Source organism: Alosa sapidissima, chromosome 3, assembly GCF_018492685.1.
Source record: "Alosa sapidissima isolate fAloSap1 chromosome 3, fAloSap1.pri, whole genome shotgun sequence".
Classification (NCBI taxonomy): Eukaryota; Metazoa; Chordata; class Actinopteri; order Clupeiformes; family Clupeidae; genus Alosa; species Alosa sapidissima.
This window is the reverse complement of record NC_055959.1, coordinates 35,780,274-35,807,665: the sequence shown is the minus strand read 5'-3', so window position 1 is coordinate 35,807,665 and position 27,392 is coordinate 35,780,274. Positions and strand designations below refer to the sequence as shown.

At 44.4% G+C, this 27,392-nt stretch overlaps 2 protein-coding genes and 1 long non-coding RNA gene across 10 annotated transcripts in view; 1 reads left to right on the top strand and 2 right to left on the bottom strand.

The window, feature by feature from the left end:
- The first annotated feature begins 1,496 nt into the window (after positions 1-1,496).
- Positions 1,497-27,392, top strand: part of LOC121704970 (E3 ubiquitin-protein ligase TRIM11) — a 27,514-nt gene continuing 1,618 nt past the window's right edge. Inside the window, exons 1-11 of one of the 5 annotated variants that reach the window (XM_042085591.1) lie at positions 6,251-6,400; positions 6,748-6,880; positions 8,609-9,322; positions 15,702-15,797; positions 16,247-16,480; positions 16,893-17,064; positions 19,546-19,626; positions 19,726-19,752; positions 20,013-20,039; positions 20,373-20,548; positions 23,631-25,123. In XM_042085591.1, coding sequence (XP_041941525.1) covers positions 8,639-9,322; positions 15,702-15,797; positions 16,247-16,480; positions 16,893-17,064; positions 19,546-19,626; positions 19,726-19,752; positions 20,013-20,039; positions 20,373-20,548; positions 23,631-23,990 — 1,857 coding nt within the window. In that variant the 5' untranslated portion in view covers positions 6,251-6,400; positions 6,748-6,880; positions 8,609-8,638 and the 3' untranslated portion in view covers positions 23,991-25,123. Of the gene's footprint in view, positions 1,766-6,250; positions 6,401-6,744; positions 6,881-8,608; positions 9,323-15,701; positions 15,798-16,246; positions 16,481-16,892; positions 17,065-19,545; positions 19,627-19,725; positions 19,753-20,012; positions 20,040-20,372; positions 20,549-23,630; positions 25,124-27,392 lie in introns of those variants that run through there. The other 4 variants (XR_006030683.1, XM_042085589.1, XM_042085590.1 and 1 more) reach the window with 4 other exon arrangements.
- On the bottom strand, positions 3,547-6,238 carry LOC121704981. The gene is made up of 3 exons (XR_006030692.1): positions 6,038-6,238; positions 5,405-5,484; positions 3,547-5,232 (listed from the first exon to the last, which is right to left on the bottom strand). It is a non-coding gene; the product is annotated as an uncharacterized LOC121704981 (long non-coding RNA).
- The window catches only part of zgc:158376 (uncharacterized protein LOC100101643 homolog), a 33,362-nt gene continuing 32,283 nt past the window's right edge, over positions 26,314-27,392 (bottom strand). For all 4 annotated transcript variants that reach the window (XM_042085579.1, XM_042085577.1, XM_042085578.1 and 1 more), the window contains exon 11: positions 26,314-27,392. This exon is cut by the window's right edge and continues 3,389 nt beyond it. The gene's annotated coding sequence lies outside the window, so the exon portion shown is untranslated.

Here is a 27,392-nt window from a genome sequence, read left to right as displayed (position 1 = left end):
ACCTCTTACATTTAACACTGATTGATTCAGTTGAACTATGTTTAAATTATTAATGAAGGTGCACTCGTGATTTTACTTTTGACAATGAACATCTCAAATGTTGCCAAACGTTTGTGCCATGTCATGCCTAGTCAGTTTATTTTAGGTGCTTTGGCATGGCATCCTAAATTGACGCGTCATGTCGGCTTTGCAGCACTCTAATGGTGCTTTAGTTATGTAAGGAGAGGGATTCTTTGAAAGGTTTACAGTAATTAGCGGGCTGGGAATGGGCGCGGGCTGGTGACCGTTGTCTCACATAGGCCAAATACCTGCTGACACAGAGTTTGTATCAACGACTGTATTAATGACACCAGTGGCTCTCCCAACATGATACTTACAAAGAAAGAGGCAAGACACACAGGCACTCTACCCATAAAGCTATGAACATGTATGTCTTTATTAAATATGAGAGTCTGTGCATGGTAACCTACATCTATGTAATTTAGTATTAGCAAACCCCAAGTTACTCTAGAATTGTATTGTTTTGAGATGACAAGGGTGAACATTTCCTCATACTGAAGGGCTCAAACGCAGCTGCCACTAAGTCGGATTTGAACATAAACATGTTTATTTGCCTAGCCTGCGCTGCTCTGCTCCTGCGGTTGGGCGGTTTCCTCATTTAGCCCTGTGAATCAGGCAACCGTCTGGCTCATCGGGCTCTCAGTCGCCTCCTCCTGTCAGAGCCTTCCTGTACTGGAGCCTCAAATGAATCTCCTCTCCACCGGCAGTCCCACTCGCTGCCAGTCCGTCACGTCGGCTGTGACGGCAGCGTGCGGTTTGCCTTGGCGGCAGCAGATGCCAAGATTCACCACAGCGTTCGTTACTCAGTCGGCGAGTGGAGGACAGCTATGATCCCTCAACCTGTCGAGTTTCCTCTTTCACTAAAGGCAGCAACATGTCTGGATCCCGACTGTATAGCACCATCTGCGTGTAGGCCTCAGGCTAAAGCCACGCTCCAGCTGTGCCATCATCACCAGTGACTGGAGGATGATTAATCTCAGTGAGTGGGATGCTGGTGTTTAAAAAGTACATCAGATAAGTGGGCAGGTAGGGAGACGTTGGTAAAATAAGCAAGATAATGGCCATTCGCTTGTTGCTGTTATTGGTGCTCTCTTAACATCTTGGGAGACCTGAGCATCATGACTGGTGCGGCCGGTCTACAGGTGTGCCAGGCAGACGGTCAGCGGTCAGCATCTGACGTTAGGGGCCTGGTTTCCACACCTGTCTGGCCTATGCTGGAAAATCACAACATTGGGAACAAGTGGGAGACGTTTAGTTCCTGACTAACTTTGCACCTTCACAAACACAAACAAGCATACATATGAAAAAAACGTGCCATGTTACAAACTCACCAGACAGCTTTCCAGCAGTGGCCATACCTGGTCTCTCACTCACACACCCTAGCTCTGTTCTCTCTCTCTCTCTCACACACACACACACACACCCTAGCTCAGTTCTCTCTCTCTCTCTCACACACACACACACACCCTAGCTCAGTTCTCTCTCTCTCTCCCTCTCTCTTACACACACACTCACAGTGGCATTTGCATGCATGCAAACCAGTGGAACAGGATAGCTCACTTCACAGTATTTTAAGCTATCGAGAGCGCAAGACACCTCAGAAGGAGGTAGAAAGACAGTAAAGACAGAGGGTGAACCAGCTCTTCAGAGAACAGTGCACTATAGCCAAGGATTGGAAGCTGAGCAGGACTCACAACATCAAGAGGTATGGAGTGTGTTTGGGCTGTTTTTTCTGTTGGAAAATAATGTATAATACAGAATAATGTGGCACTGGAGTAGAGGAATATTCAATACTTTCTGGCTAAACATGATGGCAGATGTAGATTTCTATAATCCCATACCAACTTCTGATAGCCCTCCTGACAGAAGTGGTGCTAAACTAATACATTTAGTAGTGCAGAGTTAGTGGTATGTGATTTAAACTGTGGCAAATGATCTACCATTTGTTCCTGCTACCTTGTAGAGGTCACTGAGTAAAGTAAAAAGCCTTTTATTTATATGGTGCATTTTATATGAAGAGTGCAACTAAAGCGCTCAGTGGTAAAGCCTTGAGCCAAAATGTCCCAATGGTGTGTCTGTGCCCAATGGTGGCTTCTGTAGTCAGAAGGATCGAGCCACAGTATTTCTTCTAAATGTTCAAAGTGTAAAACCTTTTACAGCAAGTAGACTGGAATATTTCATGGTTACAATATGGACATTGAAAGTGAAGTGTGTCTTGTTGTAGAGTGTATTACTTTAGCACATTACTTTGCCATATGCACATGGCTGAATCAGATAAGGACTTTGCATGTAGTGCTCATTGCAAGCATAACATCCCAAGAGCAGCAACACCAGGAGGAAAACACTGGGCCACTGCCTGAGCTGAGGAGAATTACAGCAATGATGACATGCTAAAGACATATTTAGCAAATGGATTTGTGCAATTATGCACCTCTTTGAAAAGGGATGTCTGCCGTCCACCGGTTGACTTTACTAACAATTGTGTACACAAAAGGAAGAAAACCAACATCCGTAAAACCATGAAGGGTGTGCCACACGCATGGGCCACAGTACAAGGATACAAGGAAGTTTATTGTCACATGCATATAGTTACTGGAAGTAAGAAATGCAGTGAAATTATGTCTGGTGTCAGCCTATTTGTGCATTTATGGGGGGGGTAAAAAGTGCAGTAGAAGAGGGGTTTAGTAGATTAAGTGGCAAGGGCTGCATAAGAAAGGTGGGGGAGGATTGGGATTGGGTGGGGGCACCAACAAGTAGCACCCAAGAGCAACAGGGGCAAGGAAAAACTCCCTTACCAAGGAAGAAACCTTGGGCAGATCCACTGCTCAATACATTACACTCAAGGCCTGTAATCTGTTCCAGTCAAACAAGATTTTTGGATTATAATTTGAACCTTTATTTAACCAGGGAGAAAATAACATTGAGATTGTCATCTCTTCAAACCAAAAATAGGCCTACAATACACAAAAAGACAAACAACATTGACTGAAGGCAGTCACACACAAAACGTGTCACACACGATCACATCTTAGATATGATTTTGCAATGCTCCCTTACACAAACATGCATCTCGTTTGTCCTTAAAAATTTGTCTTGGCAGAGGCAGAGAGCAGAGGAATGTCTCTTTGTTATCTAGACCAGAGCAGTCAGGGTTGCCCTGCAGACAGAGGATTACGAAAGGAGATTTACCCCAGAAGCTGCTTCACTTGACATGTTTGACATTTAAAAGAGACTCTCCACACAAACCCCGCATGTGGGGGAAAGGCGTTATGATACGTTATGAGAGTTGAACTATTTGTCATCGAAGTTGAGGAATTTGATCAAAGCATGGAAACCGATGAAGATATATTGATCTACTGTAGTCAGTCAGTGTAAGCAGGCTTACCAGCTCAAATGGAAATGTCCATGCGAAGCGTGATTGGACAAATGCATATAAAAACAAATCAGTGTTTTGTATTTTAAATGCATCTCCTGACTTCCGGTTAAGTTGCGGAAATTGGACCTGGGACAAATCTGTAAACCGGTGATAAAACAGCATTGCTAGCAGAGCTGAAACCTCTATTAGGTGCAGATCTGGCCCTCAGTCAGATACCGTATGTCCGCTACAGGGGGATCTAAAGGCTTTTATGTGGATCCGGCCCAAAGGAAATTGTTATCTATGAAACATGGGTTTACATCACTAACACAGGCTGGAAGGTAGACAAAGATGGGAGATATTCAGCTGCTAAAAGCTTACAAGTTCACAGTGCTGCGTAGTAGACAACAATGTTAATGTTTTAGATAGATAGATAGATAGATAGATAGATAGATAGATACTTTATTGATCCCCAGGGGAAATTCAAGAAGTTTTGCATTTCATGGCGTAACATACTCAGAAATAGGATCTTCAGGCTCTCTATACAAACCCTTTCCTCGCTCGACCAAGTCTGCAGTTTCAGGTGCGTGTGTAAGTACAGTCATGGTGGTGGAGATACATCATGCCTATTACATCTCCTAAAGCACTCTCAGTGGAGCAATGATGAACTGCTGAGGAACCTGATCCGACCACAAACCAGCCATCAGTTCCTGAGCTCTGTGCTGCTGTGTTGCAGGGGTCCAGCCTGGGGCAGCTGTCTTGGCCGCTGCACAGGACCGGTCTCAGTGGAAGGGACGCACAGGATGGATGGCACAAGCTTCTGCTGAGTGATGGGCCTTTTTTATGGCGGCCATTATGTCTCTCACATAAAAGCCTGCTGCCTGTGTTTTAAAGCCGCCACAGTGCACTGTGTTGAGGAAGTGGTGTGGAGAGAGAAGATCTTTATGGGAGATTTCAGTGTAGAAATGCTGAATGCAAGCTGACAAGCGACATACTCAATTGCCTTTATTACAGAACCAATATACTGTGTGTATGCTCCCACAACATATCTCCCATTTAAGTTAGTGTCCGTCATCCATTTTGGTCTTGAATGTGACAAGCAAGTGTGTGCAGATGAGTGCTTTGCTGAGGAGGGGATCTAGTTTTATGCGTACAGTCAGGGATGGATTACTGCACGGGCTCTTCTCTTCTAGAGAGAAGTTCCCAGAGCCAAAACAGTCATAATGCCTCCGAGTGCAATGGACATTACATCCGATCTGACCAATATCCATCCCAGAGTTAGTGCTGAGGGTATTGCATCAAGCAATCCTGAAAGAATAATCCTAATGTGTGGACATTCTCTCGTGATGTGCACATCCAGCACCTGTGCCTGTGTGGGCGCTCTCAAACCCATCCATCATACTTTCTAAGCCATACACCGGAGTCACAAGGCTAAGATAAACCCCACGAGAAAATAAGCAGCAAATAAGTAGTTAGTAGCAAATGAACAACACAAAGCTTACAAAATGCAATGGTGAAGAGGCATTCTCCTATTGTAAAAGTATAGCAACAAAGCCAGGATATCAGCAGATCATTGTACTTTCTTCTACCATTTTAGTTGGATTATTCACAGACCATTACAGACATTATAGACAGATATAATTCATCATGAAAATGTTGACTGTGCTCACTTGGCATGAGCATCTGCAGACTGTTGAGGCGTACAGCATTAGAGGTATACACACATGCTCTCGCATAGGCCATTTCCAGAGGAGCATATAAAAGTGTGTACCGTAAATCCTTGACCCAAATATCAGTGGAGAGTTTGTGAGGAAAGACTGCCGTTGTGTGAGTAATCGTTTGTGAATAGGGGTGAGAGAGAAGAGCTGATTAGGGATTATTTTTGCTTCTTGAGTGAGTCATTTTCCATATGGGCATAGTGTTTACTGGTACTTGAGTTCTTTGAACAACAAGCACTCCTTTTTTTTTAAAAAAGGAAAGCACACATACCTTCACAGAACAGACAACACTCCATGTGTGTGGCAGAATGTGGTTGGACCCTGACTTGTTCAGACCGGACCAACAACATGCTTGAACAGATAAAAACAAATGGCATGCCTTAAATATGTTGTTTTTGTTTTAAAGTTTACTTGGGTAGGCTAAGCCCTTGTCAATTACAGACCCATCTAAGAGACATTTGATTATACATGCCTGAAACCACAGGTTGAAAATCGGATTCATTCAGAGCTACTGTTTTGACATGCAGTAATGGTATCCTCTTTGGCATGATGTAGCTCTGAGAGTCAGTTTTATTTATTACTTGTTAAGTGGCATGTTTGTTTGGTATTTATTTATTCCTGGCCTTTGCATGGACTAGATTTATTTAATTGCCACTGAAGTAAAACTGGTATTTCGTCATGGAAGATTTCTTCCTCCTGCACTGCACAGAAATGGCCATGGTGAATGACATTTCTTTTGTGTCCGAGCATGTTGTAGCATACAACTATCACAGTGTGTTTATCTAATGAGCTTTATGTCTGGTAGGGGGCTCCAAAAGGTTTACTGATAGATGCAATAGTGTGACATTTTTACAACAGAGAGAATCCCATCTGTAAATTCTTAGAATGAATTCATAGTTCTCACATGTCTGCAGGTTGTTTTGTTGCACAGATCTCCTTGGATGTGTGCAGGTGAATGTTCTATCAGTCAGGTTCCTGGGTGTTTCCTTCTTTGATCTTTTGGTTCCTTGGTCACTGATTGGTGATTGTTCCCAGGTGTGATGGCCTCCTAGTGGCGTGTGGGTGGGGGGAACCCAGGAACTGCCACTACCCAGCCATGTGGGCCTAGTTCAGCTAAGGACTCAAACTAGCATGCTAGCACACTTTAGGTCACCTCCTCTTTGAGTCTGAATTCTGCAGAAGTACTGTACACAGATAGTGTTTAATTTTTTGGTGATAGATTGTGAGTGTTCTTGGAAACCCTTGGCAGAAAACCTCATCTATACAGGTAAGAGAGAGCAAGTGGCTCTCTGATCTCGATACACCTGTGTAGTTGCACTTCTCCGAAACACTCATGGAAACAAACAAAATGAGAAACTGGGCTGCATATATGATCAAATGCATGTTTAAGTCGTCACTGATGTGGTACTGTGTTCGTGCTGGATGTGTCTCATGGCTCATTGCACTGATCAGAGCTGTTCAGCAGGTTGTCTCAGGGTTGGGCTAATGTGCAAGCTTTTCATTCTGTCTGTTGGCTTTGATTTGCCCTGTGTGCTTGCAGTGCTGTGTGTGTACAGTAATGTGTTGATGTTGCATTTGGCCTTATCTGGAAGTTACCCATATTCCTCCAAGTAGGAACGTGTGCAATAGGAATGCACTTCGGTCCAGTGGTCCTTGTCCTTCTCTTGAGGAGGTTGGGCCTTTCATCTGAATGTGGAGTCTTTGCAGCATGGAGGGTTTCCCTATCAGCGAGTCAAGCAAATGAAATGTGTGTATGTCACATATCAAATAAATATAATATTATCCTTATATACATAACTTTCTCTTAATATTTATGCATATATTATATAAATACAACATTATGCATACATATTATTCCATACTATGTATATAATGACACCTTTTGGAGTGCTTTTTGGTTTTATATAATAGCATTGTCAAGTAAATCCCTTGTAGATGTTGTTTTTCTCTGTTATTGGGGTGTGTTTCTTTAGGCTTCGTGAACATGACTAATGGATTCTTTCAGGCTTATATCAACACCGATTCAAGTTGGTGCTGTTGTGCTGCTCAGACAGTAGTGTTGTGTTGGCTGTGTTAGTTAAAATAGGGAAGAGGAACATGGACAGATGGCCTGATTATCCTGTTTAATTAACACCGTTTTTACGGCATGGCCTCGGCTTAGAACTGGAGGAAATACATCATCATTAAGCATTTCCAGAGCTAAATACCCAAGAAGTGCAGGGAGATGTGACATTAAAAAGTCATCATTACATCCAAATGTGAATATGAGGATACTTGGAGGATTCCATGATTATGAGCTAATTATGAACTTTGCCTCTTAACACCAGAGCACTGAATCTTTTCTGTCTGTCAGTGTTGAACAACTGCAGTAGTTGTGTTCAGGAACAGGCAGAGAATTGAGCTGTGCTCAGAAGTTTTGGAAGTGTTTAAGGGGAGAGATATGCTTACAATCCTAAGGATCTCACCAGCTGGATCAAGATCCAGATTTTAGAAGACTAGCACAGCCATTCTTGCTCAGTTTGTTTCCAAGATGTGCCATTTTCCAGTCTTTAGGATTTGTGCAATAATTAAGCACCTGGGACACCTGTGCTCTCTCTCTCTCTATAATGTCCAAGGGAGACAATGAAGGCTAACCTAGCCTAGCCTGAAAGGGTTCTTAAAAGAACAGGGGGTGGGGCATTGAACCTTACCGCATGGGGGAAAAAAAGAAATAAAAAAATAACAATGGCTCTTAGTCTGATTGACCAAAAATGGCTCATCAGTGCAAGAGAGAATCACTACTGGGTAACAGTACTGGTCAGGGGCGTAGCACAAGATCCTGGGCCCCTGCATAGGCAGTCCAGATGGGCCCCCATGTTCCCAGGTAAAATAAAATATATTCCAGACTTTTCAAGGGCCCTCTCTCCCCTTGGGCCCCTATAATCAGTAGTGGTTTTATCCCCAGTCCGACGCCCCTGGTGCTGGTCAATAATCAAAGTCTTAAGGTCTTCCCTGGAAAAGACATTGCCTGGATGGCATGTTGCTCAAAACCTGTATACAGGGGTCAGCCGTGCGTATGGGGGCAGCCGTGGCCTACTGGTTAGCACTTCGTAACCGGAGGGTTGCTGGTTCGAACCCCGACCAGTAGGCACGGCTGAAGTGCCCTTGAGCCAGGCACCTAACCCTCACTGCTCCCCTCACTGCCGCTGTTGATGCAGGCAGCTCACTGCGCCGGGATTAGTGTGTGCTTCACCTCACTGTGTGTTCACTGTGTGCTGAGTGTGTTTCACTAATTCACGGATTGGGATAAATGCAGAGACCAAATTTCCCTCACGGGATCAAAAGAGTATATATACATACTTATACTATACATACTTATACATACTGGTATGTATGCTTTAGGGACCTACTAATCCTCTCTTTTCTATGCAGCAGACTGGTCACTGCGTGTCTGTCCTCCCTTGTGTAACGTGTTTACTTTGTGCTTCTGTTCCAGGCTGTTCCCACACTGTCCCCGGTGCTGAAGATGGCTCAGGTGGCGCTGTCGGCCGACGTCCTCTCGGAGGGCGAGGTGACTTGCTCCATCTGCCTGGACCTGCTGTGCGACCCGGTCACCACGCCCTGCGGGCACAACTTCTGCCAGGGCTGCATCGGCGGCTACTGGGCCTCCATCGAGGTGTGCACGTGCCCGCTCTGCAAGCGCGTCTTCGACGAGCGGCCGAAGCTCAGCATCAACCGCGTGCTGGCCGCCATCACCAACCACTACAAGGTGGCCCAGTACGACGCCGAGGACATGGCCACTGGCCCGGCCAGCCTGGCAATGATGCCCGTGCCCAAACCCCGCTCCAAAGCCGGCGCCTTCGGGGCCGAGACGATCCCAGAGGACGAGGACCTGGACGTGGCGAAGGGGAAGGCGGTCCTGTGCGACGTGTGCTCGGGCCGGAAGCAGCGGGCGGTCAGCACCTGCATGACTTGCATGGCGTCGTACTGCCAGGAGCACGTTCGGCCGCACCACGAGACGTCGTTCTACCGCAGCCACCAGCTGCGCGACCCCGGCGAGGCCATGCGCGGCCGAATGTGCCCCACGCACGGCCGGCTGCTGGACGTCTACTGCCGCACTGACCAGGCCTGCATCTGCTCCATCTGCGTGCTGGAGACGCACCGCACACACAATACCGTGTCCGTGCAGACCGAGAGGGTCATCAAACAGGTGTGTGTGTGTGTGCATGCACGCGCTGGGGTGTGTGTGTGTGTGTGTGTGTGTGTGTGTGCACGCGCTGGGGCCAGAGGTTGTGTGTGTGCAGGGCCGGTGGAAGGAATGGGCAATTTGGTATTATATATTAATATATATATATATAGGCTAACAAATGCTTAGGCTAACAAATGGTTAGGCCCCGTTGATGTGGACTCTAAGCGTTTAACCCTTAAACCCCTACAAGCACGCCATACAGTATGGCAACTGTGGCAAGGAAAAACTCATATTCCAGGAAGAAACCTTGAGCAGTACCTGACTTAATATCTGCTTCTGGCTGGCTGCAGCTCTAATGGCAGCAGTCGAATGTAGAATAATCTGAAAAGTAGTCTACAAGATGGGATGAGTTAACTATACAGGTATGTTTTCAGGTCTTTTTTTTTTTTTTTAGATATTCACTGAAACACTGCCTGTTTGATGTACAGAGGCAGGGTGTTCCATAGATTTGGGGCATTATGGATAAAAGGCTCCAGAACTCACAACAATGGATTGTGTCTTAAAGGGACACCAGGCAACGTTTTCGTGTTAATTACTCATCTTCGTAAGTTGGTATATGGTTCAATGACTCATTACAGGGCAAATGAAGACTCTCTCGCCCGCCCCTACTGCCTGTAGGAAGAATATCCCGCTTGCAAGTTTAGTGTATCGTACCCGCCGACCGAAGCAGGATCAGTTTACATCCTGCATCCACAGCACAGAGGCAGGCTAACGAAACGCTAGTGATTGTTGCAAACGTGTGTATAATGGCAGAGCCGGCGAAGAAGCAGCGAAAACTTGACAGAAGATGCAAAGAAAAGGAAAAGAGCTTCAGACCGAGCGAGGGGGAGTTTCGTAGAGAAAAAGCATCAGGCTTGCCTGGTGTCCCTTTAAAGGAGCCACACCACTTTTATGACACTAGTGCTGTTCTGTTGACCTTTAGTTTTGTTGCTACTGGGCATGAAGGACAGGCCAATTACTGTCCATCATTGGTTAGACAGTGGTAGATTTAGATTTTTTTTTTTAATTTTAATCATTTTAAACATTTTAATCATATCGCAATAATACCATTTTGTATCTCTATAAACTGTATCTCTAGTGCCTGGTATCCTGATATCTAAATAAGTATAAGTATATATACTTTTTTGATCCCGTGAGGGAAATTTGTTCTCTGCATTTAACCCAATCCGTGAATTAGTGAAACACACACAGTGCACAGCACACAGTGTACACACAGTGAGGTGAAGCACACACTAATCCCGGTGCAGTGAGCTGCCTGCATCAACAGCGGCGCTCGGGGAGCAGTGAGGGGTTAGGTGCCTTGCTCAACCTCAGCCGTGCCTACTGGTCGGGGTTCGAACCGGCAACCCTCCGGTTACAAGTCCGAAGCACTAACCAGTAGGCCACTGCTGCCCCAATGTATGGGGCATACTATGTATCTAAATGGGGCCCCTCAATCATATACTATGGGTTACAGTATGTTATTCACCCCTGATATCTGAATGGAGCCCCTCAATCATATACTATGGGTTACAGTATGTTATTCATCCCTGATATCTGAATGGGGCCCTTCAATCATATACTATGGGTTATGTTATTCACCCCTGATAATGGGGCCCCTCAATCATATACTATGGGTTACAGTATGTTATTCACCCCTGATATCTGAATGGGGCCCTTCAATGGTCTCAATCTTTCCATAAAACTTGCCAGAAGTCATCATTTAAGAGGTTATTTTTCAAATGTTTATTCCGGGGGGACATGCCCCCGGATCCCCCTAGAATTGCTGAACTACTACCTTTTTCAGGTGGGCAGGGGGGCCCTTTTCATGTCTGTGCCCAGGGGCCCAGTGGCTCATAATCCTTCCATGCCACGGGGTTAAAACACTGGTCTTGTTTTCAAGTACAATCAGTAAATTAATTGTATATTTTAAAGAAACTTTTCCATTTTATTCGTTTTTTTTTACATAAATCCAGGATTGTACATAGCAAAAGAGTCAGCTGACAGACATTTTTAGAATTGAACGTGCGTGCATGGACTATGACTTCACACTCTCACTCCAGCCAAACACCCGAAGTGTGTGTGTGTGTGTGTGTGTGTGTGTGTACACGTGTGTGTTTGGGAGATGGAATAAGAGCGCTGAACCATGAAGTGGTATGTAGGGTGTGTGTGAGAGTGGTAGAAAGCTAAGCACCATGTAAAGATGATGAAATGAGTTGGGATGTGTCAGATGGAGAGATATCAAAGAACAAGGTAAGGGTGTGTGTGTGTGAGGGAGAGAACAAGGTAAGGGCGTGTGTGTGTGAGAGAGAGAGAGAGAAAAGCCCAGCACCATGTAGAGATGATGATCAAAAGAGGTCTTTGTGATCACCTTGAACAAGGAAGAGGTGTGTGTGTGTGTATGTGTGTATGTGTCTTTACTCAGGTGACCATACGCATCACGGCACAGAAGGTTCCGGTAAGGCTGCTATGTAGAGTATGTCGCATGACTGCACAGTTAACGGAGGAATTTGGCGTTCGCATACTGTAAATATTTTCCCACACACAGGCTTTCCTTAAGATTCTGACTATGTAGTTTTCCACTCTGGTAGAGATTCCGTCTGACGTAAGGCTAAAGTTAAATTTGGGCGTAAACCAATGAAATAGCTGAAATGTCTTGGACAAGAATAGGCACAGTTTACATACTATACAGATATTGAAAACTTCATAGTCTACTGTTACAAGCAATATTTCTTCTCTGGGGTCAGTCATGGGGTCAAACATGCTTGTAAAATGCTTTCAAATGCTTTCTAATGATCTCAGTTTCACACGTTTTGTGTCCCAATTTCATCAAACTTCTCTTTGAAAAGTTAGTTTGACCCTCAAACCATTACAAATATTAAAAAACAGCCCCTTGAAATTAGAATAGATGTACAGAGATTATGAGTAGATGCAATGCTCTCTATGGTCTGAAGTACCAAGCCATAAAATACAGACTTGTTGGAACTGTTAGGATCTTTCACAACAGCCCTGCTGCTTTATAAAGGACTTGAGCACTGAGAGACTGCTAGCTTAAACACTCACATAAAAATGTCCCTCCCCAACGAGCAGTCTTCTCATGACAAGAGAAGGAAACATTCCCATACTCACGCGCCACATAGATAGCGCACACTACCCTGGTAGCAGACAGTTGCGAAACAGATCCAGTTTTAGCCCGGATCCTTTGACTTCCACATCAGATGAGGCGAGGGCCATGTATGCTGCAGAGTCTAGCTGTTATCAGCTGTTTGGTTTGGGCTTTATCAGTGACCGAGCGTTCCGATCACATGTTTACACCGTCTGCATGGTTCCTGCGTTGATGATGGAGGTGATAAGGCGTGTGATTATGTGATTCTGACATCTGTTGTGCTGTTTTCATCATAAAAGACAGTGGTGTTGCACACTACAGACTATTCTTATGGAAGAGCAGACTCAAATTAAACAATAACTCTAAATGCTTAGAAAAACCCACAATAGCTACATTCCTGTGATGATGGCTGTGATCTGGGATGTGAGGCATGTGATTGAATGAATTCTGCCATGTACCCAAGTTGTGTTGTGGAAATAGTTGGGCTTTTGATTACCCTAATGGATTTTACCCTCTTGGAATGTGCGGTTCATATTTCAGATGTTAAACTCAAGATGTTAAACAATTTAATCATCTGCATCGTCCCATCCTCCCCTGGAGCAGTGTTAGTCAATCACAATGTTTTAACGCAGCGATGTGAATATGTTTAGTTCCTGGACTTTCTAATGAGGAGACACAGCACTCAAAAACTACTCCATAGAAATGCATGGGGTTAGTTTGTAACGCCAATATGGCCGTTGTCTACACATATCCCACCCCTTCCTCGGCAAAACGTCGACATATGAATACATTGAGCCAATCATATGGTGTGATGTGAAGACATCGTGCCAATCATGTGTTGTGATCTCGCCGCTGGAGCAAGATTGGTGTCGTGAAGCCTTGCGCACGCGCAGTTCGACCCAAAGACTGTGCCCGATGAGTGCCCATAAAACGTTGGTATATGGCCGCCGAGTGGAGGGACTTGCCTTAAAGGACTTTGGTTTAACGCAGCAATGTGAATATGTTTAGTTCCTGGAGGTTTGGATGGTTCTCAGACACCAATTTATTTGGAGGAAAGGTGACAGTCTGCTCTCGCTAACTTCTTGAGTCATTGAGAAAACACTCCCTGTTGACAACACACTTTTTCAACTCCCACACTTGAATAGCGTCTGGATTAAATCACTTGTGTTGTGACGTCTCTGCTCACCCTTAAGAATAGGCCTGCAATGAGTAACACCATTGCTTTTATGATGAAAACAGCAATATACTGTAGATGCTAGATTAACAACTTGTATTACACAATACGACCTATAACACAATTCACTTGACAGCGCTGCATAGATGCTAGATTAACAAATTGTATTACACAGCACCTATAACACAATCCACCTGACAGCACTGCACTATTTATGCCAGATTAACAACTTTTATGACACAGCACGACCTATAACACAATCCACCTGACAGCACTGCATAGATGCTAGATTAACAACTTTTATGACACAGAACGACCTATAACACAATCCACCTGGGAGTGCTGCACTGTAAGCATTAGCATGAAATACAACAAAAGGAAAAAAAAAAGATAGAATGTAAACATGAAAACTAGGGCTGTCAAAATAACTGATTAATTTCGATTAATTAATTTGAGAAAAAATAACTGATTAAAAAAATTAGTGCAGATTAATCGATTCTGTATGACCTTTGACCCCGAGCCGTTCTAGTCAGTAAAATGACTGTAAAATGAAGGGGAGAGAAGAAAACGTGCTGCTTGGATCATTGATTGGAACATTTATTTTTAAAAAACTGCCTGATGGTGTTGATAAAAAATAAAGTGTTGAAAATAAAGTCCTCTGCAATGTCTGCAGCAAAGAATTTGCATATCACCGGAGTTCATCAACTCTATAGTCACACATCAATGCAAAGAAATAAGTGTTGACATTGAGGGGAGTATTAATTTATTTTCATTGTGTCCCCTAGGTTATATCTGTGGCCTGAAATGCCTTGTATGTAAAAAAAAACTTCTTCCCGAAGCACTTTTATTTGAATTTGAAGCACTTTGAATTTATTTCCTCAGCATATTAGGTCATATCCTGGATTATTATGGCAATTATTTGAACAGTGAAAATAATAATAAAAAATTTTGAACTTTAATGTCACTAATGCTGATTATTCAATGATTCATTTGAATTTAAATATTTAAAATACTTTCACAGTAAAATTTATATATGCGATTAATTTAGATTAATTAATCACAGAGTATGTAATTAATTAGATTAATTTTTTTAATCGATTGACAGCCCTAATGAAAACAGAAATTAAAAGTGTGGGCCTTAATAGACCTATATCACCTTTCAGAGAGAATCTGATTGAAGAGATGGTGGCGCGGGTCAGATGAGTCCCTGATGGTGTTTGTGACCCGACGTAGGCACCTAGTTCTGTTAAAGCAGCTAGTGAAGGCAGCTGAGTTTTGGTGGATCTCTGTGCTGTTTTGATGACTCTTTGAAGAGCCGCCTTCTCGGCCTCAGAGCAGCTGGAATACCACACCAAGAGGCCTTAGGGTGAATTGAATTTTAAAAATAATTTAATTGAATTTTAAATATAATTCAACAGGAAAACATACATGTAAAAAGATCAACAACTCAAGACAAAAGGCAAGCATTGTTATGAAACTGAATGTAGCAAAATAATCATAATTGTTGGAAGTCATAATCACGATTAATCGATTAATTTGATTAATTGCACAGCCCTAGTTGTGGGTGTAGAGGGAGGAGAGAAGATGGCTCAGCGCACTGCCCTCTATATCAGTGTTTCTCAAACTTTTTCAGACCAAGGACCACTTATAATACCACCAATAATAATTAAAAAAACTCACAGACCACCTAAAAAAAAGAGTAGACCTACTTTAACAGTATATATAGGCCTACACAACAGGCCTACTCACTGAACCACCTTGCTTATTGTCTTTGCACCTTGCATCAGAGGATTCGTATGATTTAAACTGGCATAGCTTACTTAACTGTTTGGATATGCATACAAGTTGGTTCAATACTGCAAACAACTTACTCATTTATATAATATTTTACCACGTCTGCTCGTGGACCACACTTTCAGAAACACTGTAGAGCTCTGGTGTGGAGTGTCAGAGCACAGGAGAGATGGGTCCCCATTCTGACAGACTGTGAACTTGTATACAAATGAGATGCTACTCTTATACAATCATACTGATCGTCTGTGTGTATGTTTTGTGTGTTCTTCTTTGCTACCATCTCACAGAAACTGCTGAGTAAGACGGAACTGGACATTCAGACCAGCATCGAGAGGAAGAGTCTCAGCCTGGCGGACTTGAGGGGGAGGATACACACAGTGAAGGTGAACATCATGTCCGACCGGAGGGACGCTGGTTAAAGGAACGTGGCAACGTTTTGGGAAATAATTCACTGAAAGTGGATCAGACCAGTTAGCTTATAGCTCTCTTTTAGCTATAGCCCAGGCTAACTGGTCCAACTCACTTCCAGTGAATTATGCTAAGCTAGGCTAACATGTTCAGACTGTAACATTGTCAGAATATAACATATCATAGCAAAACATCGTAACAGCTACACTATCAATTTCCAGCTCGCATGTTTTTAGCACTCGCTACTTTTGCTACTCACTACTTAACTTGCGCTTTTGAACTTTTGTTTTTTTTCCAAGTTTTGGACTTGAAAAAAGTGTGTCAGTGTGAAAGCCTTGGTGTGTTGGAAGACGATACAGATTGCGATCTTGTTCTTGAAACTATTCACACCTCTGGTGTTGGCCGTAACCTTTGACCCCTGTAGAACTATGCCAGGGCGGAGCAGGCTCAGCTGGAACACCTGCTGGGGGACGTGATCTGCTCGGTGGACCGGATTCGCCGGGAGCTCGTAGGTGGGATGCAGGAGAAGCAGATGTCTGTGACTGGTCGGGCAGAGGAAATAGCGGCGCGGCAGGAGGCAGAGCTAAGCAGGATGCAGGAAGTGAGGGCAAAACTTGAGGAACAGGCCACCTCTGATGACCACATCGGCTTCCTGCAGGTGACGCACGCACACACGCACGCACGCACACGCACCTCTGATGACCACATCGGCTTCTTGCAGGTGACGCACGCACGCACGCACACGCACCTCTGATGACCACATCGGCTTCCTGCAGATGGAGCACGCACACACACGCACAAATACACACACACACGTGCACAAACACCTCTGATGACCTCACCGGCTTCCTACAGGTGACACACACACACGTACGTGTGCGTGCGTGCGTGCGTGCGTGCGTCTACAGATGAGATACACACACCATGCTTATGAAGCACTTTCGGTGATCAGACTGATAAAGAGATGAAAATGAACCATATTCCTGAGACCATGTTGCTGAGACCCTGTGTGTGTGTGTGTGTGTGTGTGTGTGTGTGTGCGCGTGTGTGTGTTGCGCCTGCCTCTGCAGAGCTTTGAGGAGGTGAGCGCTCCCCTGGATGCCGAGCTGAATCAGCGACGGGATGAACCCGAGGTGGACCTGGAGCTGCGCTTCTCTCTGGACGACGTCAAGACCGCGCTCAGGGACGTCCACGAGAGGCTGGAGGATATCCGTGGGGGAGAGGTGCGCTACCGACACTCGGGTGAGTTGCCTTCGTGCTTGTTGTGGTGACCAGTGCCCATCCTAGACTCTGGGATCAGATATTGTTTAGCCTGACCAAACCGGATTTATTCAAGGCCAGAACTGTAGTCTATAGCAGGGGTCGGCAACCTTTTCTCTTGAAAGGGCCATTTTTTGTAAAAATAAATCTGTCTGGGGCAGGCTTGTGCAAAATTCCAGAATTAAATTGAAACTGGCTCTTAAAGGTACACTATGCAGGTTCTTTTTTAGCTTAATATGCAAGTTTTTTAGCTTAATTTACCTTCATTTAACAGCTTCAGAGTCATTGGAATGGTTATATGACTTTTTTCGGGTTGAATGGTGGCCGTCTCGCTTCCCCCTAGCGCCTGAGAGCGGAAAAACCACCTTTGCAACTGTGGGCCGGCGGGCCGACAGCCTCAGTGTCAGGAAGTATAACGAGTGTAACGAATTGCTTTACTGCATTCAAATACACATACACGCCAGGCATCGGCTAGAAAAAGGTAGCGTTTCTCAGGTAGTAGTTTCTCAGACATTCGTCATGACGGAGCCAGCGAAAAAGAAGCAAAAAACCGTGAAAACATTCAGGAAATTGCCAGTACTGCAAAGTTTACCTTTAAATTCCAATTCAATTCTGCATTCTTGCATTTCAATTGAGGTAGCAAACAAGAAGCAGAATTGCAATTCAAACTGGTCTGGGGCCGCAAAGATGTCGGAAACATTTAAAAGAAATCAGTTTAGACATCTCTATCTTTATTAGCCTCAGGCAATAAAGATAGAGATGTAATTGCCTACTATATGAAATTGCTAGAAATATTTTATAACTTCCATTTTTATAGAAAGGCAGGGAGCCGCTAGAGAGGAACTAAAGGGCCGCAGGTTGCCTACCCCTGGTCTATAGGCATCAAATGATGTCTAATTCATATGTTGTATCGTTGGCATTGGACGTTGTTGTGGTGACTGACAGCGGTGGTGGTGGGGTGCCATGGTAACAGGAATAGCTGATGCGTCAGAATTCCCAGATAGTTTTAAACACACAGGCCTATAATTACCACACAGCACACACTTGTGTCTGTTTGTGTTTTTATTTTAACCCGGTGCGTGCCTTCATCACAGTCCACATGGCCTGTTTATATGGTCATTATCCATTTTAGTCCACATGGCCTGTGAATACGGTCATTATCCATTTTAAACAAACTGATGACTCCTGCAAACTCCAATTACATGTCCCCTTTGTAGATGGAGCAATATGTTGCCTCGCTGAAAGGCTTTTAATTGGCGAGGCCCTGGAATGACTCATGTTGATGTTGTGAAGACGTTTCTCACACTGTGATGGCAGTGAACAGGTGGCAGGTAGCAGTAGTATAGTATAGTGTATATATACTCTTTTGATCCCATGAAGGAAATTTGGTCTCTGCATTTATCCCAATCCGTGAATTAGTGAAACACACTCAGCACACCGTGAACACACAGTGAGGTGAAGCACACACTAATCCCAACGCAGCTCGGGGAGCAGTGAGGGGTTAGGTGCTAAGCTCCCACTGGTCGGGGTTCGAACCGGAAACCCTCCGGTTACAAGTCCGAAGCGCTAACCAGTAGGCCACGGCTGCCCCAACTGCAGACACAACTGGAGCGAAGTTGGCTCCCGCACGGGCCCCATCTGGCCCAGAACCGGCTGCTCTCTGTGGTGCCCAGACCCGGCTGGCTCATGTGGGCTAAACCCGGGCCAGAGCCGGCCCAGATCCAGCTGCGCTGCTGTCACATGGCTTCGCTGCTGCTGTCTTCTGGCTGGTGGAGTGTTAATGACATGCGAAGCACCACGTTGGGCAGGTTCAGATTATGCCTATTTACTCAATTATCACCCAGCCAAAGGCAATAGACACAGAGTGTGGAATTATGGTTAGCATCAACACCTATGCTTGGGATGAGGAAGTGAACAGGTGTGTGTGTGTGTGTGTGTGTGTGTGTGTGTGTGTGTGAGGGAGTAGCTGCTGAGCCTCTTGCCCACACCGTCCCAAACCCCCCGCCCCCGCACACACACACACCCACACACACCCACACATTTCACTCTACCCACATAATAAGGGGAGCGTAATGTCTCTCTCTCTGCCTGTCTGTCTCTGTATGAATTCCACCTTCATCCCACTCCGTCTGACTTGATTTCAGCTGGTCAGGTGAGGGATGCTGACTTCAGCTGGTCAGGTGAGAGATGCTGACATCAGCTGGTCAGGTGAGAGATGCTGACTTCAGCTGGTCAGGTGAGAGATGCTGACATCAGCTTGGACACTGAGATCACGCAGCTCTGGGCCGGATGCGTTGCAGTGTCGCTCTCGCACCCCACAGCCGTACCTGTGAAACATTCTTGACCGAATGGTGCAATTGGAATGAACAGGCTGAAAGAGGCAGGATAATGGCTCCAGGCCCATGCGACTGTGATGCTGTATTTTCATATCCATTATTGAACTGTGTGTGTGTGTGTTTGCAGTCCCAATGCTGCAAGACAGTGAGAGCATGATCAGCATCAGATCAACGGGGTCAATGGGAAGGAGAGACTGGTCACTGAAAGGTAAGATTCCCCCCCCTACACACACACACACACTACTAATCTGGGCGTGCTTCCCTGTACAGTATATCTTCTAAAGTGTGTCTCAATATTTCTTTCTAGACATGCGCAGAATAAAGCCTGGCTCAGGTAGGCTTGGTTGTTTGATCATCACGCATCATGTGATGAAATGTCAAATGTGAATCTATTCCTTTAATAGGTCCTAATGAACTTAATTAACTATCATGCAAAGATATGGCACTAATAAATGTTTGCCTTAAACATGTTGTGTATGGTTTGATAATGATAAAAGGAAGTAATGGTGAAACACACTTATAATTGTGAACTAGAACAATTCTCAAATGAATGTCCACATGTTTACATCTATTTGGTTTTCTGTTCTCCATCAGCACACAAGAAGGTGAAAGGATATATGGGTAAGTTTGAGACCACAACACTTCTGACCAGTCTCGAGTCTATATTGTCTATAGAGCCTTTTTATTGACATGTTTTCATTTTTATTAACTTTACCGCGTTTAACTACTTTTCTCTACCTGACTATTCTTTCTGGAAGAATGGATCTTTTAGTAGAACCTCAAAATGTATTTTCTTTTACCCACAGCCTAGCCTCACTACCTTTAGCTTTAGCCGTTAGCTTTAACTTCATGATGTGTGAGTGAGATTGTGTGTGTGTGTGTGTGTGTGTGTGTGTGTGTGTGTGTGTGTGTGTGTGTGTAACCCTGGCTGCTGTCCCTGCCTGCCTCCTCCAGAGGACGTGACTCTGAACCCGGTGACCGCGTACCCTTTCCTGATCCTGTCCGAAGATCGTAAGCAGGTCAAGCGCGGCGAAAAGCTGCAGTTCTACCGAAACAGCACCCAGCGCTTCGACGTCTGGTCCTGCGTGCTCGCCAAGGAGGGCTTCGAGTCGGGAAGGCACTACTGGGAGGTCAGAAGGATTTTTATTAATTTTTTAAATGTTTGTTGTAATGACGTAAACATTTTTTTTACGTCATTACAACACACATCAAACCATTTTCTGATGTTTTCTGAAGTAAAATGATTTCGCTGAATAGTATTAGTCAGAGCCATATAAAGGTAGAGTTGCGACAATGGGTGTTCAAAATTCGTTAAGGTCACGTGGTTCATGTAAACTTCAAAAAGTTCCCGGAAGTGACAATGGATTAGAATCATGATTAGAATGCATTAAATAAGCTACTGTTCAATGAGAAACAGAGCCACAATTTTGGGTAATTGACAGAAAATAAATGCATTGATATACAATATTTATAACACAGTGTAATTATTGTGTAAACTGTGTAGTTATCCTACCATTACAACAATATTAAATTAAATTCCAGACCGTAGGCTGCTAAATATCAGAAGGTGACCTTTTTTTCTCCCTTTTACGTATGTGTCACTTAATATTAATTTCTGTACAAAACCGAGACGGGAGATTCTTTAGAAAACGCAATAGCACCCACCCCATAAGTGTAGCCTAGGCCTATCTAGGCCTAGCCTACAAAAGCGCATGGAGATTTTAATTTTGCAACGAGAAACTGTAACACAGCTAGTCTAAGTCTAACATTAACTTGTTTGAGTTTTCTCCCCAACGTTTTCTCTGGTAGCTCTTCACTGATCTGAGCTAATGAGCGAACTACCTTAAGTAGCTAGCGTCTTGGGAGAATAAAAAAAAAAGTTTTCTAACATCTCTCCAGTGGTGGGCATGTTAAGTTAACCGTAGAATTACCTACACAGTAACTCCATGGTAATGCGATGCGAGTGATCATAATAACATATAAAACGTGATATAGTCCTTGATAAACTAGATGTACCGCAGAGCGGTACAAAATATGACCGCTGCCCAGTCCAGCACATTTTTTCGACAAAAATAAATCTTGCTGAAAGGCCTATATGATTCTAACTGTCTCACTAAATTGCATTATCCACACTCAATTCTCACTGGTATCTGCTAGACAACAAGTACCAAAACATGATTAGTTCATAGATTTCACATGTAAAATTCATTTTATACAACCTCACCTCCATCTTCCTGTTCATAATTCTGAGAAATTCTTGATTGTTTGTGTTATGTTTATGTTATGTGTGTGTGTGTGTGTGTGTGTGCGCGTGTTTGCCTGCGTATATGTGTTTGTGCATGCATGCGTACATATGTCTACTGTGTGAGTATGTGTCATACGTATGAATAATGTGAATGTATGTGTGTGCGTGTGTATCTGTTTATGCACATGGAATGGGTTAACATGACCCCTGGAGGCAAACATACGGAAAAAATTGGTCATCCTAGGCCCTACGGTTCTCAAGATATTCACAGAAAACTGTCTGCCCTACCCTCCTTTCGGGGGGTCCAGTACAGCGGGGGGGCTATAGATCAAAACGAAAAACGATGGTTCCATGCTATCCATGTGGGGTTACATGCCCACCAAGTTTCGTGTACCCCGGTCTTTCAGTGTCCCGGGAATCCTTGTTGGTGTACGGTCACTAAATGTACACATAAATTATTTTATTGTAAGGCCCCCCATGAACGAAAGTTCACAAAACTTGGCATGCATTCGGAGGGTGTCATAATGATCCTACACTCTGTAAGGCCCCTTCCAATGAGGTGCCAACTTGAGACGGCTCTCTGTAGGATCATGTAGCCATACAAGGTCTCCGACCTCATACGGACGGTGTCTCATGTGAACGTCATAGTGGGCTTTCTGACGCTCTTGTGCCACAGTCTGATTGTCCGTGGCTCTCTTGAACGCCGTTTCTAAACCTGCCGTGAGGGAGGCAGCAAAACTCCCCTGGCAAGTATTTCCCCAACTTGTCGCTGTCTGAGGACCAAGGAGCACATCAGCTGGGATCCTCGCTTCTCTGCCATGGGTGAGGTAGAAAGGGGTGAATCCAGTGCTGGCATGCACACTAGTGTTGTAGGCAAAAGCGACCTGTTTCAGAAAAGAGTCCCGCTCCCCTTCACAGGAGAGAAGGGTCTTCGCCAATTGGTCAATTAAAGTTCGATTCAGCCTTTCGACCATGCCATCTGAGCGAGGGTTGTATGGTGTAGTGCGAGTCTTTTTTACACAGTAGCTGACGCATGTTCTTGACTAGTTCAGACTCAAACTGCCTCCCCATATCTGTATGCAATGTCTCCATTACCCCATGTTCCATTACATACTCACTAAACAGACAAGAGGCAACTGTCATTGCTGTCTGGTCAGGTATGGCATACAAGTTGACACATTTGGTATAATAGTCTTCTACAGCCAGCACATATCTGTTTCCCCGAGATGTCACAGGCAGCTCTAAAATGTCAGCAGCCACCCGCTGGAAAGGTCTTACCGCCTGCGAGCTCATCAAAGGTGCCTGGTACTTAGGAACAGGTGACTTCCTCCTCTGGCAAGCATAGCACTCCTCACACCACTTCCGTATGTCACGGGGCATGCTGGGCCAAAAGCACATGCGGCGTGCTCGTGCCAGGACCTTTTCGAAGGCCAGATGACCTACAAGTGGACCGCCATGCAGCTGGCTCAAGAGCTCTGGGACCAGTGCAGCTGGAATGACTGTTTGTGCTATCTGCTCAATTCCAGGCTGCTCCAGCATGCGGCATAGCAGTCCATCGACCAAGCATTTAGCTTCATCAAACAGTCTATACTGCTGTAACTGCACTGCTGCTATTATTAATTGTTAACTTCTGGGAACTATTTGAGGCTTCCATTAGCTGCCATCGTTGGGAAAAAATGGAACATTAGCGTCAATGGAGTTGTCGCAACTCCACCTTTATATGGCTCTGGTATTAGTTAATCGGGTCTATGGATGTTTTCTGGACTGAGGTCTAATAAATGGATCCCATGTCTGGTAGGACCATTTATTTATTTATTTGTTTATTGTTTACATATGTGTCACTGCCCAGATATATGCTCTGAGTTTTTATTGTTGCAATCTATTTGCGTTTTGTATTATTATGGGGTGGGGGGGTTATTCTTTCCTGCAGTCGTCCTGACAACCCTTCCTCCCTGTTCCACCTCCAGGTGACCGTGGGTGAGAATAAGGACTGGAAGCTGGGTGTGGCCCTGGAGTCTGCCCACAGGAAGGGCCTGTTCGACATGGGCCCGTCGGCCGGCTACTACGCCCTCTGGTGGGGCGGCGCGCACCTGCGCCCTCTGACCCCGCCGCCGCTGGGCAAGGTGAAGGTGACGGGGCGCCTGCGCCGCATCGGGGTCTTCCTGGACTGCGAGGAGGGCCACGTCATCTTCTACAACGCCAAGTCCGGCAGCGAGCTGTACTCGTTCACCGCGCCGCGCTTCACTGAGAGGGTGATGCCGCTGTTTGGGACCGGGGACAAGGAGGTCCCTCTGGTGCTGAGCAGCGTACTGGATGGACACCATTGAAGAAGGGATGAAAGGTGGATGGGCTGGCTTGAAGGAGGGAGGGAGAGCGAGAGAGAGAATGAAAGGGGGACAGTAAGAAAGAGTGAATGGCAGAGAGAAACAGAGTGAGAGAATGGAATAGAAATAGAGTTAATGTGGGAGAGAGAGAGTGGAAAGAGGACTGTGGGCGGTTGAAGGACAAATTTATCATTATTGTTGGAGAGACTTTGGTGACCCAGTGAACAGGACAACTTCACTCAGCATCTGTGTTATTTTGACAGTGGGGGGTGAACAAATGAATGAGTGTGAGTATTTCTGGCACTGAATGACTGTGAGAGTGAATGTGACTATCTCTGGGACTGTGAATGTGAGTGTGTGGGAGTGGCGGAATTTGAGTTTTTATATCTTGTGTGTAGGATGGTGCAAGGGCACGCAGACAGGAGCAGAGAGAGAGAGAGAGAGAGAGGTACTGCACACACAGTAGAATGAGTAAGCATATTTAGAGAGGGAGAGAGAGAGAGAAAAAAAAGCCATTTGTGGCGGATGATGTGGGTGTGTTAGTCGATAAAAAGAAACAGCTTGCTGGCCATGGCACTTTGACAGTCAGTCAAGGTGAGCAGATACATGAGATTTTAAGATTTACAGAGAAATTACCTTTTGGTTTAGCAACTCTCACAACACACACATACACACACACACACACACACACACACACACACGAAAAGAACAAACTAATATGGGTCTAGGATGAGTACAGGCTTGATGCACATTTCTTTTCGGAGCCCTGAGGAGAAGGGCAGGTGAGCAAATGCACGTTTGCTATAAAAGACCGTTTGTCTCGTCACAGTTCCCCCCCCCCCAGAGTTTTCCTGTTCGTCGCCTCATGTATTTATAGGGTAAAGGGGTTTGGTGTAGTTTCTGAGTATGTTTAGAATAGTGAAGAATAGAAATACAGTCAGCCTTGTTACTGTTTCTTTGTTCCTTATCAGTGATGAGTTGCTAAAACTATGCCTATAAGAGCCATTTTATTTATTTTTCTTTTAGACCAAATAAAAATTCATAATTTGTATAATCTTATAATAAATGTTCATGTTTTGTCATACTTGTGAATTGTATATTTTCAAAGCAATAAACATTGCCTCTTTGAAACAATATATTATACTACAGTATTACTCATTCAAGTCTACATGCCTGCTGAAACTCAGACATCATGATATTAAACCATATTCACTAAAGCAGAAGTTCTCCTGTGATGACTAAAGGAAACCCAGTTAGCAGGCCTGTAATTCAAATCTAAATGTGACCAGTTTCACACTAGTTGAGTATAGATGCTACCACTAGGGGTCAGTAAAATACAGACACATCAGTGAGTGCAGAATGAGCTGACCGTGAAGGCATCACAGACCTGCTATGAGCTGGTACCGTTATGCATACTGGTTATCCCTAAAGCAATGGGGTGGTAAAGCAGTGTTCCTCTGTGCATGAAAGGCTGAGGACCACAGTCATGGCTGAAGGAAATTCTCGTGACCTCGACTGACCAGTTAGTGTTTATGTCTCCAACACAGTTCACCTCACGGCACACTTCACTGGTCACGGTATCCTCTACAATGTCCAGCAGCAGGGTTGAGGATGACATGGGTTGTGCACTGCAGAACCATGATCGCTATCATTGTCCATTTTTTGGGAGGATGGTCTTCTCAGAGGTGGAGATGCTCATCAGATAACCCCCTTTCTTTTACATGCTACTGTAGCTAGTGGAACTGGTTGTCATGTATATTCTGGGGCACACATTCTCAGTATGATTAAGTTTTATATGCTAAAATTTGACTCCACCCGAATCGAGATACGCTTATTGTATGCTGTTTGGACACAGCCAACAAAGACACTTCATATTCAGTACATGCTTTCTTCGTGCTCTCGGTTTATGTTGGCATTTACTAATGTACTGATGCTAGGGGGAGGGGCTGTAGAATCTGTACATCTGCCGGGTTATTTGAGATTGCACTGATCCAAAGCTGAGGTTTATGTGCGACTGCAACTAAAGCCTGTACAAACAACTGTAAATTTGTGTACATTTTTGACAGGTTTTTGTGCATGTATTACTGAGCAAAACATTTATCCAAATTCCAATACTTTCCCAGGTCTGTATATTTCATAATTCTAATACTTTCCCAGGTCTGTAAAAAACAGCATTTAATAATTCTGTTTTCAATTCCCAATTCCCATACCTCAAAACTCACCATGTGGTCTACATCTGGTCACTCGTACGTCCTGTAAAAGGCTAATGAATGACAATCGGTCAACATTAGGGATCACTTGTCACCTGAACAGAATCCACAGCGCATAAAAACAAAACCCCATTCTCTTTATTTCAGTAATCATTTTACAGTAGTCACTCTTAAGTAGCTGCCTTGAGTTTTTTTTTCTTTTTTCTTTTTCTGTCTCTTGTTTCTCATTGTTCTGCTTCTTTTCCTCTTTCTTTTGATCAACACAATGGAAGAAACCAGAACACAAGTCCAAAATAAAAAACAGAAAAGAAACAAATGGATAAAAAAAATGCCCCTGAACATTCAAAAAAGAAAGAACAAAACAGGAATTTTGGCAAGAGATGATTAGGATGGTGATGATGGTGATGGTGGTGATGGTCTATCTGATCCAGTGCCTTCTTTCGGGTAGAACATGGTTTGGTTCAGACGATATTACATAATCTAAGGGGGAGAACAGGATCAACTACAAAATGAGGGATTGGGGGCAAAGGGATCAGGAGTGATCGGGTATTCGGCTCGATTCCTCATGAATCACATTTGACACTGCAGAGCAGGTCAGTGCCTTAGAAAGTCGTTTGAGTTCAATGCATAAAATGCCTCACAAGTCCAACGCAGGGTTCTCTGTGCCTTAAGATAGCTGTGGCACTCCACACACTTGATATGCCAGAATTGGTGAGATCCCACAGTCTGTAGGATGCTTTAGAATGAGCAACATGGTTCTCCATCGTTCCTTTGCGGGTTCACAGAAAGGAACGATAAAACAAGGCCCCTCACCAGCAGTTAGGAACATGACTGCCAATGACCACACACATACACACACACATACACACACACACACATACTCTCTCTCAGACACACACAGAGATTACAGCCATTACAAGAAGTAATGCATGATTTCGCTGTTCAAATTCAGGCAAATTGGTTTTGATTGAAATGGTTTTACAGAGGAATGATAAAGGCGGGAGTAGCATTTCCTTTTTCTTTTACAATTCTTCCTCTTAAACAAGTGAAGCACTTGAAAAATAAAAGTTTTGACTAAATTCTCATGTGAAGACTGTTCTTCACCATCTTGATCTGCTCCGCGCGTTAAACATCAATTTGTCAACATGACAGTTACAAGTTGGACACGCAATAAATTACATTTAAAAATACAATG